General features: G+C 35.7%; 1 protein-coding gene across 1 annotated transcript; it reads right to left on the bottom strand.

The window, feature by feature from the left end:
- Positions 1-1323: 1323 nt before the first annotated feature.
- Positions 1324-12584, bottom strand: cenpw (centromere protein W). The gene is made up of 3 exons (XM_046847502.1): positions 12366-12584; positions 3798-3911; positions 1324-1812 (listed from the first exon to the last, which is right to left on the bottom strand). Exons 1-3 carry the CDS (start codon positions 12450-12452, stop codon positions 1786-1788), a joined length of 228 nt encoding a protein of 75 aa, XP_046703458.1. The 5' UTR covers positions 12453-12584; the 3' UTR covers positions 1324-1785.
- Between the last annotated feature and the right edge of the window lie 4480 nt (positions 12585-17064).

Consider the following 17064-nt stretch of genomic DNA (forward strand, 5'->3'; position numbering starts at 1 on the left):
TTTTTAGATTTTTACTGTCAAAAGTGCTAACTTTAGAGTCCTTAATATATGGTATTTTATTGTTTTTGCGAAATCGTTCAGCTTTATTTTTTATAGAATAGTGAACATTATTTTTATTAAGCACAACAAAGAAAAGGTATACAATGTACTAAATTATATTGAAAGTTATTTTCTGTAGGATGCCAATGAAATACCATTGCTTACTCTTTTGCACTGTATAGGCAAGGGATAGTTATGCAAGTTGGAAGTTCACAATGACTGTGTGACCTTTTTGCTTGTATAATGACAGAACAGTAAACAACATATTTAGTGGTAGTTTTAGGCTGGAATGACTAAGTAAGAATTAAAGTGTTTGGCACAGTATATAACTGATTTATTTTCCACATACTTTGTAGGAAGGAGAAATTTCACCTTGTGTTCAACATTAATGATTCAAAGATCATAGAATTTTCAGTATGGCCGCCCTCTACTGGCCATGAAAGGTGAGGGACAGGTCATGACCACGGTCGATCAGCCCTTGCAGGATGACCTCAGTCTCTAATCGGACAACATGCAGAAATATGATGAATAAGCTGATGGGAAGAAGCATCTGTTTTCAGTGTGCAAGTAACTTAGATGTTTGCTGGATTAAGATAAGAAAGGTGGAGCTAGAGGTCTGGAGAACATTCCAAATTTTTTTTTAAAGACATGCTATCAAAGCCTACTTAATAAAAAAAAATAAAGCGCAAGTGAAAAGCAAAGCACAGCAGACACATTCCAATTAACTCTGACAGTAGGGATTAGGGCTGGGTGCCTCACGTACCATGTGGTCATCAGTGAGATACCCTGGCATTAATACACACACAAAGGAAGATCCAAACATTTACTTTCCTCTGGTCCAAGGTCAAGTCCTTTGTTCTTTTAACTTCCCAAATTATCCAAGAGGCAATGTCCTGCTTCAGGAATAGAGTTAATTAGCACTAGATGCACCAGTTGGCCAAATGCTTGGCCTCAATGGAGATATATTACTGTAAGAGATTGTGTTAACTGTCATAAGGGAAAAGAAAGTAACTCTCTGTACATAATTAGAGTTTAAATGAAGGCAACAGCCTTAGAAGGTTGATATTGTGTCAACAAAGATATTATCTGCATTTCCTTTCATGATAAAAAAGTGTTCTTGCTAAAATCCTGCTTTGAGGATTGGCTCGGAGATAATAGTTCTACTGTTATATGTGGCATTCGGCCAACTCTTTTATTTATTTATTTATATATATATTCAAATGCTTATAACGCGATGGGGAGGTAGAGACCGAGGGAGTGTCAGGGTAACATATTACACCCAAGTTAAGTGGCAAAAATTGTTTATTAACACATTAAGTACAAATAAAAATCCAAAATACAGGAGGAAAACATTTGTGGCTACGGATATTCAGGCCTGATATCATCAGTCACGGGCCAAACGTTTATACACAGCTATTTCCCAACACCAATCAAAAGCAAGAGGTCAACAGTAATGGAGAGGAAAAGTGAACACGGGGAATCTCCACTGGGAATTAATCTTAGAGGGAGTGTTTGAACACTATCTTGCAGGTTGCACATGTTAGAACTACTAAGTCAAATTCAAAAAGAGAAGAAAGTCTTGAAGGTAAAGATGAGTAAATGGTAAGCGTATGTTGACCCATGGCAAGACTCATGTGTCCTGGCCCCAGCGAGAGGTTGAGTCTGGAGTGCACTGGATACCTGGGCTCTCTCAGAATATGGGCTCTGTGCAGCTTCAGGCTCACAGAGGAAGCAATGTGGTCCACCTCATCCTCGTGTGCTCTTCAACAGTTTCTGGAAGGCAAACGGAAAGACAGAAGAGGCATAACAGCATAGCGAAATCAAACAGCTCATTCTTCATCTATGTCAGTCACAAAACAGCCTTCCAGCTACGCTTCTCATTTCCGTTCCTCTCATTTGCTCAGATTTGCTCGGTTATTTTCAATTTATTACAGCTGTGTGACATGAGCAAACGACCCAAGACATGTCATTTCTAAAATATTTGCTTGTGACAGGTTGTAATGAGTCTGCTCTTTAGCACAGCAACCAGACCATTATTCACACCACTTCAGCTCATGCATGAATAGCACTCAACTCTGCATTGAATTACATCTAAATCAAATAAGCTTCTCTACATCAGAAAAATAAATGCATCATGCTGACTTAAAGCTGGATGGAGGAGTATTTAACACTACTTTGACATTTATTTGGTTTAAAACAAATATTTGAAATTACATACACAGGCAAGGAAGTAAAACAAAAATAAAAGATTTTTAATTGTCTTAAAATCCTTTTTTGAAAAAAATAATACCAATGTCTGAGCATTTGGATTTTCAGTGGGAATTTAAAATTACTTTAATCAAAATGGGCATGGCCACTCTATCTCCCAGACACATTGTGAAAAAAATCTTCATCTCACTTGAGAAATGTGTGAATTCTTCATTTATTTTTTTTTTTATCTTGCTGGCATTGTTGTTAATTTGTAAACAAATCAATCTAATTCAATCCATTTAGTTTAAACCACCTTCCTAACAGGTACTAAGGACTGCTTTACTTTGTTGAACACGGATTTTAATTTAACCTTCATAACCTCATAACTCACATGTACCCACATGCAAGTAAAACTTTCTGCTTGCATGATCACACTTTAGGAAGCAAAATAAAATCCTGAATAGTGTATGCATATCTCCTTTGCATATCTGGATCTGGATCCAGCTAGAACACGTTATTTATTCAATTCCTAAAACTATTTGGTAATATTTATACTGCTTCTATCGTGACCAAAAATCGTGATTCCCTAAAACTGACGTGTCTGACGTGTGTGTTTGCTTTTGTAAGTGTTCCCATTTAAAAGTATGCAGCTCTGCACTCATACCTAAATTTTTACACTATAATGTTGAAAGAGGTGTTCAAACTCTCTATTAGTCTCAGAATAACATATATACTAACCTATATTCTGGAGACATCTGTGAAGGATTTTCAGCCATTCACATCAAAGTGTAAGCCTACATATACACGCCTATGTTCCTTTTTACACGAGTAAGAAATGCTGAAAAAGTAACAAACATTAATAGAAATGTGATGAAGTCCACTTAGAATGATCTACATCTAATCTACGTGTCCAGAATTTATTTTAGGAGCCATCCGTAGTCTAAAAATGAATAACATTTGTAACAGGAAATGAAGATTTCCCTCAACCAAAGATAGACAGGTCCCTACCATTTTTTGACTACAACTAGATTAAAACCTAATAAAAAAAAAATATTAAAAAATAGGAGTGGGTGGTACTAGATTAGTGGGAACCAGACCCATACTCATCTCTGACACATACTGCTGTACAGAGCAGTGAAGCAGCACTGGATGACATCTGTTAGCAATGCAGCCTGATTGAATTATTATGTATGTGAAACTTAATCCATCTGATCAGGTCACCCTCGGTGCTTTAAAGGCCTAACACCTACTCAAACCAACACATACTTCGATTCTTAAATAAGCACTAGACTGAGGAAAAGCATGTTTCCTATGCTGCCCAGTAAAGCAGCAGAACTTAAACAATTTTGTAAACGCTTACATCCCATCAAAAAAGAATGAAAACAATCAATTACAGATCATTAGCAAAGGAGCAAAAGCAATAAACACTGAATCGATGGAAGTGGAGCATAGACTGGTGAATATATGAAGTGATATATTACAAGATCAGAAACAATGAGGCTTTTCCTACATTTAGTAGCATGTCGTTCAGTCTGAAATAGAACTTTAAACCAGACTAGGCACGATACCTTCGCAACAGCTTTGACGTGGTGCACTTTGATAGTAGCCGTTTTCTCCTCAAAGGCCTTGATTCTGGACTCTTCTGCCAGCCGATGTAAGACAAGCAGCAGATTCAGCTGGACCTGATTACACAACACAAACCCAACAATTACTCATCTGTGACAATACGATAACATTTTATGCAGGAGTCATCCAAAAACAGCTTATGCATGATAAATGACAACAACTTCAATGGATACTTTATTTTATCACACCGAAGGAGTTACACATTGAAATTCATCTTCAAATTGTTGTAAATCACACAGAAACACTATACGATTACTCTAAACGAGCAGTGGCCAAAAAACACAGTGTGGGGTTTTGCATTGTTTTCTATCACTTCTCATAAATCACATCTTTCTTCACACTTTGGGGAAACGTGCCACATGGGACGTGAGCTTGCCAGACACTACATGGACAAAAGTATTTAGACACCTGACTGTTTTACTTAACAGCATAACATTTCCCTCAATTAGGGCCATTAATGAGTCCAAACCTGACAATGATACTATGCATAAAGCAAGGACAATGAAGCAATAGTTTTCAAAAATTGTAGAGCAGAGGAACTTGAGTTATAATGAGGTGTCCACAAGGCTCTGAACACTGTGTGTATATACATCATGAATTGTATGATATATCAATCAGGAACTGGGATCAGGGATGGTTAGTAATGCTTCACTTTTTCTTCCTGTAAAACTTATTTAACCCATTTTCAATTGTTCATTCAATGGCAAAAAAAAAATAATCAATAGGTCAACAAATCCTGAGAGGTTTCCTCCAGGTCTCTTAATTATGCACCTTATCAATGCACCGCCGCCCAGGTTCGAGTCCCGGCCAGGGAACCAAACCCAGCCATTAGGGTTGCACAAGCCAGTGCACTCTTAGTGCCGGTCCCAAGCCCGGATAAATGGGGAGGGTTGCGTTAGCGTAAAACATGTGCCAAATCAAACATGCGGATCACGAATATGGATGATCCGCTGTGGCGACCCCTAATGGGAGAAGCCGAAAGAGAGTTATATCAAATGCACCCTTGTGTTTGCAAATACACCGTCCCTGAGTGGCTCAGCCTGATACATTGCCTCAACTCCAATGAAATCCTGTCATGACCTATAACTTACCTAACAAGCGAAAAAAACCCACAAAAAGTAAATATAAAAATCGTACAGAAAGAATTCATAAAAAATAAAATGGTCTCGCTCGTCACTTGTTCAGATACATTCTTTTCAATCATTTTCACAACTCGAACCAAATGATCAGCAAACAACATAACCTCTATAAATTGTTTCAAAGTTAAATAAGGCTGCCTATATCAAGACAATAAAATAATAGGAAAGCATTTTAAAGTGGAAATTGAGGATAATTGATAAACACAGTATATAATTCTATGAGTATAGTCCAATTCTAACCAATTCTAATATCCATGTATTTCATAAATAGTAAAATGTATGTATAAGACAAAGCTTTCTCTAAAAATGCATTTCCAATAGTAGAATTAATATTAACTGGTGATGGGCACAGTTACATTTTAAACAAAAAAGTTTTTTCCTGATTAAATATAATTAATTCAGTTTTGTATATATAATAAATATAGTGAAATTAAACTCTGGGAAAATGCATCCAAAAAAGGTTTAAGGAATCAAACTGTTTCATGAAGAACTGAGATTAAAACCGATTATAGCTAGTCACGCTTGCCACAACGCAAGTCCACACTGACCACACGCAAAATCTCAGTAATTCAAGCCAGTCGCGCTACCCTACGCCTATTATGACACACAGCATTGCAATCTGTAGAGTCCTATGTACCATCTTAAGTTCTTCTGACCACATCTTCTCTTGTATTCTTCCTTTCAGTCATCTGTGTACGCCTGTAAACGTATATATGAAGTAAGTGTCTGGCTTCGTAACCACATCCAGAAAAATTTCCAAACACAGCTAATGATTTCATCGTGCATGTACATGATGACCATTTGGATGCAATTTAAATCTATTAATACCTCATTTTCATAATTGTAGGTCATCTCTGGGGCGTCTGAACATTTTTCCAACAGCTGCTCTTAAGAAAGGTTGTCGGGAGAATGAAAGCTGAGAAGCTCAGACATGCACTGTGCCAAAGGCTTTGCCAAAACATAACGACTCAACCTAACTGATTAAAGCGAAGGCCATGCTCTTCACCGCCTCGCACAAACACACGAAGTTTGTGGAAACTTCAGAGAGAAAAGGGTGGCTAAAAAACGTGTAAGCAACCGAGCTACAGATTAGAAGACTAATGGTCCCTCAAGATTGTTACTGATTCCATATAAATGAGAAGAATTAGAGGAATGGAACAACTTTAAATAAATTATACTCATTCATTACTAATGCTGAATGAATCAAAACAAGACATTTGAGCTGTTTTTCATGAAAGAACCAGACGGTGCAAATCAATTGTCACTCAAATAAATACGAACAGGCTAAGCAGTAAGTTTGCAAAAGTGTTCCGACACTTTCTCTGTGTGTACAGAGTGTACAATCATATTAAACAAACACACAGCGTGAGAAAATTCATTCATTTGTGAGATCAAAGATCAACATTCCATTGAGATGTGCTGCTTCGGGTAATGTTCACATCATCAAGGGGGGAAAAATACGGACTCAGTGATTGACTCTGGCATGAATGATGTTGCCAAATGGTTGCCTTAAGTATTTCACCAATTGCTGATTTCCTGAGATTTTTGTATTATTCTGAATATTGCATTAAGAAAGACCATCATCAGGCAGCAGGTCTACAGACTGAAAAACCTTTGGTGATGAGACGTCAACAGTAAATGGCCAGACTGGTTCGATATGACAATGAATTTGTTTTGGTAATAGAAGCTTCCAGTTGCAATGATAAATAAAAATAAACATAGTAATAAAAATAATTTAAAAAAGTCAGATAATCACTGTGTAACTGTGGTGAGCAGAAAGAACATCTCTGTATGCTACAACAGCAGAAGTCCTAGAACAACAAGCTGAGGCTACAGTGGGCACAGACCCTAAGCTGAACAGCTTAAGATCTGAAAAACATACTCTAACCTCCTAAACCTAATGAAGGACAGTGGTAGCTCAATTGCTAAATGTAAACTACAGGGTCAGAAGGTCAGGAGTTCGAACCCTACAATGCTCAATTCAAGCCACCACCGCTGGGTCAGCCCTTATCTGCCCAGAGTTATAAATGCGAGAAACGTACGCCAGTCTGTAATAAAATGTCTGCCAAATGTATCCCGATTTCTGCTGAAGCACACAGCACACATGTAGAGTTATATCTTGGCACCAAATGCATCCCATAGATCCAACATCTATAAATCTGAAAAATCAGCAAGGATTGGATGCAGAATAGTGCAATCAAATCAAAATAGACCAGAAGATATTTTTTTCCAACAGCCTGTGGAATCCATGCCTTGAACAATTGGGGATGTTTGAGAGCAAAGATGGTTGTTCCTAATTCCATGCTCAGTGAGTGTGAGCATCATTAATGAATGTTCTCTGTTTCACTGAAAAGGCGTCCCTAGCTTGTAGACGAATGTAGAAAACACTTCACAGCTTCCCAGAAGGATAAAACTGATTATTTTCAAGTTCAATCGACCATCAAATGCTACAGACTCAATCGCAGTTCAACGTGAGAACAAAGGATGATGTTACGCCACTGCCCCAACCTTAACACACTAATAACCTTGAGCAAAGAAAATGGCAAGCCAAGTGCAGCACAAAGAGCTAGAATGAATCTTATTACACAAGTGACTCACAAGTAATAGTTCATACTTGGATATTTCATTGCATGCAGGGAATTTTGACAATATAATTAAAGCTTTCGTTTTAATTAACAGTCACAGTTCCAAAATATCTCAAAGCTACATGCACAAAACATTTTGAATCATTCTTCAGTGATATCTAATACAGCCACACATATTCTCTGGCAATTCTGACTCGAACACATTACAATCTTTTATCATAATCAATAATTATTATATTTTTATATGGCTCAGCCTGTCCTGGGAGGGGGAGGGGGGGGGGTGTCTTTCTAGTTATATCATTGTAGAAGGCAGTTATGGTCTTGTTAGGAATTCCATTAAAAGAACAGAAAACCAGATCAAACCAGTTATTCATTCATAGTATGATGGAAAAAAAAAGGCTTTTATTCATTTTCCTCTCGTTCTTTCTTTGAGTTTAAAGGCTGGATTAGACCCCCGTAAAGCTGTGCTCCTTTCAGGCAGGTTTTTACATCTTAGGAGGGTCTCCACCTCCAGTCTCAATAAAGCAAGTCCAGCTGCAATAGCTTTTTAATTAGGAGCCATTAATGCATGGACAGTGTGTACCCAATACACACACACACACATTTTTAATAAACCTGGAGGAAACTAGTGAAAACTATATCGCATGTTCCATCACTTTCCAAGGTAATACCACAGCTATATTTAGCCACTTAGCTCTGTTTTTTGGAAAGAGGTGGCTTTAAATCATTATAACTGATCTGTTTTTATTGCTAATCAGTGCTGTGTGTACTACATTATCATAATATAGCCTGCTAATGATGATTTTATATGTCGTTCCCCCATTTACAAATCGGAGGTTCAAACTAATCTGTGATAATTACATAACTTTTAAACTGAACAATTCCTTGAGCAACGCATATGTTCAGAAGAAGAATAGGATACAAATACTTTGGCATTAGATATAAAAGCCATAAAAAAAAATACAAATAAAAAAAGACTTCTATTTGTAACATAACGTCAACAGTCAAATTGTGTTTATCTTTACTCCTTTGTACTACTAATACTTTTAAGTAAAACAGAGTTGTGCCACTGTTATCATCAATACATAAGTAACTGGATGTGTTCTTTTTTTTGAGAGGTCATTTCCCATCAGTATATTTGGTTTAATCATAAATATTAAGTATATAGTCTCAAACTTAGCAGTCATACATATCAGAGGGGTGTCTTGTCTAATAACTTGTATTATAACCTGAAATAATTCTCAAAAATGTTTTGTCAGCTGCTGTGGGCACAGATACTAAAATGAACAGATAAAAATCAGAAAAACAGAGCTTAGTTTTGATGAGGTTAATGAGGGGCAGTGGTTATAATGTGGTCTTATGATCAGGAAGTCAGGAGTTTAGACTCTGCACTGCCTAGCTGCCACTGCTGGGTTAATCTTTATCTGCCAAAAGATTTGAATGTGATAAACATAAGCCAGTGTGGTTAGGGTGCCTGCCAGATAAATCCCTACTTCTGCTGAAGAACACATATGTAGGATTATAATCTGGCAACTACTGCATTAACCCATCATGCATCTTGTCAACAGTCCATGCTGGTGGAGGTGGTAAAATAATGTGGGGAATTCGTCCTTGGCACACTAATACCAAATCACTCCTACATTCCATTTGAGTATTGTTGTTCATCATGATGAATCCTTCAGGGACATAATTTATCCATTTTCTTAAGGCTACTTACTGTATAACAGAGGCTTTGAGAGATTTGAGAGAAAAGTGTCTGATCCTAATACCAAATACATACAAATATAGAAAACACTTCACAGCTTCCAAAAGAAATAAAAAAAGAAAGTCTTTGAACATGGACTGCTCTGTATTTGTTCAGCATAATTGTGGAAAGGACACACAACAATGTACTTTGAGCGAGTGTTTTAACTTTGAATGCATTTGCGGCAACCTTGTTTGGTGTGGACCTGTCTAACTTTTCTTTTACTTGTTTAGACACTATATATAACACATACAAATCATGTACAGGGTGTGCACCAAATAACTCAATGTTGGTTTGTCAAAATAGGTACGTTCTTCTAATTCTTTTTTATACCCTGAAGACATTTGGGTTTTAAATCAAAAGATGAATATATGATAAATAAAATTTTCTGATATGTAATTTAGAAGCTTTAATCAACCTTTGGTGACAGAACCAACCATTCTTAAGTTAGTAAAAGTGTACTGGTACAGATATTCTAAAAGTACAAGTTTTAGTAAATTTTTTTTTAGGTGTGCTGTATGTGAAAGAAAAAAAAAAGTTGTCCCACCCACTTATTGTCTACCTGGTGTTGCCCACCACTCACTCAACACACACACACACACACACACACACACACACACACACACACACACACACACACACACACACACACACACAAAGATGTTCAGTTAAATATAGGCAAAACTCGACAAATCTGATTGCGGTCAGTGTCTTTATGCATAATAAATTCCTCCTAATGCGATTAGATGCATTTCTCTGCAAACTCGGACAGACTTTTTTTCGGTAGACTTTTTAACAAATTCTGCTGATAGAATCATGAATTATATCATTAGTAAAAATGTATGAGCCTGTTCCAAAAGCAGCAATGCAAGCCCAGGTTATGACAATACATCCACCATGCTTGACCAGTCAGCTGGTATGTTTTGGATCATGAGCAGATCCTTTCCTTCTCCACACTTTGACCTTTCTATCACTTTGGTAAAGAGATTAATATTGATTCCAGAACATTTGTGGCTCAGCTTTGCATTTGTTCCATGCATTATGGTTTTCCTGGAGATTTAAAATTAAGGCAAATTGTGTGTTTTTTGTGTAAATTCCACAAAATATAAATGGTTAATGAAAAAGCTTAACAACCGTTTTAATTTACTTTTTTTCTCATTTTCTCATTACGTTCAGCTGTTCTTGAAAGCTCTGACTCAAAATGTCCTTGTAAATATATCTGCAACCAAATCAATTTCTCCTTCTCTCTCAGCTATTGAAAAATGAAGAAAGAAAAAAAAAATAAACAGCTATTAAATCAACACATATATATTTAAACCTGTAAGGTTTGCTACAGATTTCTAGCTCTAAATAGTGCACTCTCTGACCATCCAATCAAAGGATGTGAAAATGCTGGCGTTATTGTACGCCTGCTAGCATTATTCTCATGTACTTTATGCTGCAGATACCCACAGTGTTGATTCTGAAGGCCTCAATGCAGATTCATTTGACCCCAGCAACAGAAGATGTGACAGCTGAAATCTGATCGATAGAACATCTAACATAAACTTACACTCTGTTGCGCCTCTCTGAGAGAAAAGATATGAAATGAAGACACTAGACTATTGGGAATAATTTCATACATACTCATGGACAAATATATATTAAAACATAAGTCAGGGATTGTGATGGCATGTGATGGCAGCGAGGTCTGCTCTGCTGGCCTACCACTGGTTTAAACAGCTGGTCATTTAACACATCTAAGAACCAATGTCAGAAAATAAAACCTACAATTCTAAACTCAATTTATTTTCATTTTGTATCCTAAAAACACATTTGTCTTCAGTATACAGCAAAAACAAATGCATTGGTTTCACTGTTATAATACTTTCAGAGAGGACTATTTAGTTTTCAGTGCTTTGACTTTTAATATCAGGTATACTTCAAAATAAAGCTGCATAAAGAAATATAAATAAACTAGTTCTTGTTATCCCCTGATGTATTTGCTTGATTACTGGTGGAATCTCCATTACAACATGTATTATATATAAGCTTTGTTGACACTCTGTTTTGAACTTGTTTTGATACTTGGTGGTATCTACTTTGCACGAACATACAGTTCAGCATCAGTTAAACAGCAAGCAAAATATTTTGAGAGTAATAACTGATGGAAGAAACTCCTGACTAACTTGGCACAACACCTGTATTTGCACGATTTTTTGAAGTAGTTGAAAAGAAGTGATAATTCATAATTCATGATGATCTTAATTAAGATTAATCAGTGTTTGGCTCATTGATATTATATTAATAGACTGGTGTGCTGAGAGTAAAAAAATATTTTCACAGTTGATTAATTTTACATTATAGTCATAATAAATCATAGTACTTTGGATACTTAAGTACATTTGAGGGCAAATACTTTTGTACTTTTACTCAAGTGAGAGTTTAAATGGAGCACTTTTACTTTTACTGAAGTCATATTTTACTGAGTGTATCTGTACTTTAACTGCTGGGTCTCCACATTTTTGAGGTTGTGATAGATTGGTAGTTTTAAAACAGCATACATGGTTATTTATCTGAAGAAAAAAACAATTATGGAATAATCGAAATCAGGGATTTTTGTATAGTTGCTGATTGTACAGCATTTGAAATCCCAGTTTAAAGTTTTTTTTTTCCCAGTTTAATGTAAATGGCTTGGTTATTTTTTAGTCAGTCAAAGTTTCAAATTTTACACTTTAGAAAGGCAATAATAATTGTAAATTGTAAATTGTAAATAAAGATTTACAAACTGGCCTGCAGTATTTTACTGTGCAAGTCGGTATAATGGATCAGCAATCCTGGATTCACTTCACCGCGGTTGTTTCTTAATGCATTATAAAATACAGACAAGTTAATGTTTGTATTTAAACGATTGATCTGCATAGAATCGTGAAACACGGGTGCAGTATTAACGCAGATTGTCAAATAATTTATCCATAAATGTCGATTAGACTTACACCAGGTTGTATCACTATTTAGCAAACTAACGTTAGCTGACAGTTTCATGTCGCGCCCCAAACTTACCATCAAGTCTGCGTTTTTTCCAATCCGTATGTCCGATTTCTTTTTCATGTGCGATTTGAGAACTGATCTCGGTGCCTTCTTTAACATGACTATTTTTTATAAGTTTGTGGTCAAACACACGAAAACATACACAACATTTACAAACGTTTTAAACCGTCGCGCGCTTTAGTCTCGTCGCATAATGATGACGCAACGCATACCTCTCCACCGCCTCTTTACAAGATATGTGGTCCCCCGTGAAAGGCGTTCAGGAAACCAGTATTTCATAGACTAAGTAGTGTACAAGTGAAGGGAGCAATAAGCGATACAGATACAGCCAGATTTACGGTCCAAATAATGGTGCATTCAGATGAACGGTATAATAATATCGAACCGCGTTTTCTGTGATAGACTTCAAACTGATATTATAATGTGATATAAATGTATCTACTACTACTTGTTTAGTTAAATTCAGACTTTTACGCTTAAAGCGACACCATAACATACAACAGTATAATTAATTGTTTGTATCAATTATTAGGCAGGTTTCCAAAAAAAGTTAAACTGGCAAAAAATATTTAGTTCTGCCGAATTTATATTTAGAAATTATTATAGCAGGTATTTTGTGCTGTTTTGTAATTGCTATTTACAACTTATTGTTCCTTTAGCAGAAAATGCCTACATCGTTAAAGTGTAGATAGACGCATGGCTATGAGCGAGCAAAAGTAACTACGCATGCGCAGAGACCCATTCATGAACTATTATACTTAAATATTAAATAAATGTAAAAAATTCTCATGCACATAGAAGAATGTTTCAGGACAGGGGCAAATCGAGCAGGGGAAATGTATATTATTTTATCTCACGTGTAAACAAAAGTGTAGATTCCGTCTGGTGCTTTAGTAATATAATAGTGGTTGTATTTTATGGGTTGTTGTTTGTTAAACAAAATGTGTTTGTTTGTCTGTCACCAGCTTACAGAACACTGGCTTTTTTTTTTTCTTTTGTACTTTTTAACTGGCAGGACGATAGTTGTCTATGATGTGCTTTATAATGATGTGCTCCATAAAATGAAATGCTTTAAAAGCAATTATTTTTCTTTCACTTTATCTCAAAAACTTAATTTGACATCTACTAACACTGCAAATGACTACAGGCTTTAGTAAAACTGGCATGAAGCAGGTAGAGCATAGCTGCAGGCTGGTATAATTCCTTAGTAATTATGTTATGTGGCAGCTAGTAAAGCCAAGATGTTGAATGTCCTTTCTTTCTTACAGCAGTACATTAGGTATTGCTCCTAAAGTACAAAGCATACGAGACATCTGCAGATCATTTGCCAAATAAAAAAAAAATTAATTAATATAATGTGTATCTGAAACTCTGCCAAGACTCAGTCCATTTTAAAGGCATGTGTTTTTTTTTTATTATTATTTTTTTTTTGTGTGTGGGGGGGATTCTATTAATGTCTTTAGTCTTTGACCTTTTGCTGGGTTTTTGCCTAGCTGCAGGCTTTATACATCATACTCACTAATAACATGTATCAACTATACCTTCACACTTATTCCCGCTCTATTAGTTAGTCCTTAAATGACGAAAGTAAAACTGCTAAAGTAACTGAACAAATATGTCAGGATAATAGACTGTCTTAAATATTAAGTCTTATAAAAAGTGTTTCATCAAATTATCAGATTTAACAGAACATCATGTCTAGCAGTCAGTAAAAAGTAAGAAAAAATATACTTTGCATATTATTCTCTTTTTATATCTGGGATGATTTATAAAATTTTTAAGCTGGATATATTACAGTGGATGAAGTCACTGTTTACTGATTAGACAATAAAACATTATGGGGCTGAATGCTGGCAGAGAGTTGCAACTTGAAATCTAATACACATTTTTAAATATTTATTAAAACCTTTATTTTAGATTCTTTTTCCTTTTCATTTACTTTTCAATTTAATTTAATTATCATGATGCCACATAAATAGTTTTTTGAATGTATTAATATGTATACATTAAATATCACTCACTCTAAAGCTAAAACTTGATCACCTAGAGTAGAACGATTAGCTCACACAACCAAGCAGAAACGTGACTTTTAGAAATACAATACACACTGGATTGATTGGAGAATACTGGAATTACATTTTCTTGATGCTGAATGCCATTCTTTTTGTAGATTGTAAACTGTCAGCGGAAAGCACCATATTTTTCCACTTTTTGGTTCGGCACCGTTCTAGCTTTCCCTGTGCTTGCGTGATCAAAGCCCTTTCATACATCATTAACTGCTAAAACAACTCCCACTATAAGGCTTTATCGCCCTCATCTTCACGCTCTGCTTTTAATTCCATTAATTTTGCACACAGTGAGCTCTGCACTTGAGCTGCTATAATCTCACCATAATATCCTGTGCTGTTTGTCAGGGAAACTATCCAAAAAGTATTGTTGTCTCTAAAATACTGAGTTTCTTTTTCCCGATGTGTGCCATTAACACTTAAAAACACTCAGGTGATACAAATTTACAATATTGCTGTGGAAACCCTGTGTTTTTATAAATCAACTAATGAGGGCAGATGGATCACAGGAGCCCTGCAGATGACATATATTTAGCCTGGTGAATTAGCTTGTCCAAACACTGTCCCAATGCACATCCAATTTATCAGGTCCATAGGGAAGGAGAAAAGACTTGGCCTTAAGCATCTGCTCTCCATGCTTGTGCCTTGTTCAACTTTATATTTACAGTTTATAGATATGTTTGAGTATCTGTCTGTTATTTCTGATCCAATCTGACATACGAGAGAAATCCTAGGAACACCATTAGGTTTCATGACAATCCTTCAGTTTTCTAAATGCTTTGTTTGGTTAACCATTGAGTGCCTTCTAAGGATCACTTCCAAGGTATTCTCTGATGGTAGTTAAATAATATGGTTTTAATCCAGATCAAATGCTGAATTGAACATACGTTTTAATAAGTTACATTGATTGCAAATAATGCTTGGATAAAGTGCTGCTAGCATTTAATATTTTAGTCAAAAGGTCATGCAACATTTGGTGACTGGTTAAATGTAATGCAGAAAGTTCAGATGTCAAAGTCAGTTTTGGGTTAAATAAACTACTAAGTCAATCTCATGTTCAATATGTCTTTCGGTTCATACAGTAGGTGTAGAGTCCAGACTCTCAACACAGGCTGGCAATTTCAAGCAGGTGCATAAAGGCTATAACGTAGCCCACAAACTCGAACGAAATATATACGTTAAGGATTTTCCTGTCCCTGCTGAATTTTACAACACCTTGGGTAATAAGTTCCACACACGAGTGAGCGGCGATTAAATAAAGATGTAAGTGTTGCTTTGAAGGTCCATGACTTGCAATTCATTGAGTGTCAATCTTTGGTTAAAGAAATAAGAAATGAAATAAGACTATTCCAACTGCCTGTTGATACAAAAAAAAGGATTATAGATATCTGTAGGTAACTGTAGATTACTAATTGCACATAAGAAGGCACTGAAGCAGACAGCCTGTCTACTTTTGATGAGTTATTTTCACTACAGAAAATCACAATATCAAATAACCTACATGTGTTCAAGTGGCATGATATGCACACGACTCCTTACATGCCTCTCAGAACTTATATTTCATCCAAATCACTACAGGCTGTTGGGCAAACATATGCTATCCTGTCTACTTTGGAGGTTACCAAAAAAAGAAAATAAATTGACAGGAACCTTCCATTGCATTTTGACTTCCTTAGTTGGACTGTCTCTACTCATTACTGAACAACAGACCATTTTTACAGCACAATCCAGCCACAAATACGCATAAAATCTTTGATATTGGCCAATTACCACCCACCAGCCAGTTCTCCTCTATCATACGACAGCTGCCAATGGAGGGTAAATGCCCACATGTACTTCCTAATTGACACACAACCAGCCTCTGCATCTTTACAAACATGGCGTTTTGATCATGGGGTGTCATAGTTGAGAAACATACTAAGAGGGAATTGCGATCTTCCTGAGCTATTTGTCCTTATTCTCATACATGAGTTCACAAATGCCTACTTTTGTCATGACTGGCTGACAGGTAAGACAGTATAGAAACACCTGTCACTCAGAGAACATGGGCAGTTTTGCGCTGTTGACTTCCATGGACAATGGAATTGTAAATGCAATTTTTTGATTTATTTATTTTGATTTATTTATTTTTATATTTTTGTATTTAGGGGATTTTAAAGCAGTGGAGTTTCCCTGATATTTTTTAAATGTTTCATTTATATAATGTAATAAGTATTTAAATGTATGTTTTTGAATTGTATATTGCTTGTTTATGTAAGCTAAAATTTGTTTAGAATTTTTTTTATTTCGGTAATTCATTTTGTGGATTACATTTACAATTTTTAAAGAAGGCTTTTACATTTACAGAAGCACTTCTAGACTTCTTCTTAATTTTACAGTGTTATCAGTCTTTGATTTTTTAAAATGTTACTTGAATAGTTAGGGGCTTTTGCTTCTCAAAATGATTATTTAAGTAAGCTGACCAAAATGAATAATATTTAACACTGCATGTAACTGGAATATTGTTGTGATAAAGTTTTGATTAGTTGTCCTTACAAGTCAAATTAAGGTCACTTGTAGAAAAATAAAGGAATATGACAAATATTACTAGATTACCTAGAATCCTATGCATGTGGGAAATTCATTTTTGTATCTAAAATACTGGG

The sequence above is a fragment of the Silurus meridionalis genome, chromosome 4 (assembly GCF_014805685.1).
Source record: "Silurus meridionalis isolate SWU-2019-XX chromosome 4, ASM1480568v1, whole genome shotgun sequence".
Classification (NCBI taxonomy): Eukaryota; Metazoa; Chordata; class Actinopteri; order Siluriformes; family Siluridae; genus Silurus; species Silurus meridionalis.

Excerpts from the sequence above, each read along its gene's own strand:
- cenpw (XM_046847502.1), bottom strand. The coding sequence starts at position 12,452 with ATGTTAAAGAAGGCACCGAGATCAGTTCTCAAATCGCACATGAAAAAG. Across the intron at positions 3,912-12,365 it reads GAAAAAACGCAGACTTGATG|GTCCAGCTGAATCTGCTGCT; the intron begins GTAAGTTTGGGG and ends TTGTGTAATCAG. Across the intron at positions 1,813-3,797 it reads ACGTCAAAGCTGTTGCGAAG|AAACTGTTGAAGAGCACACG; the intron begins GTATCGTGCCTA and ends TTTGCCTTCCAG.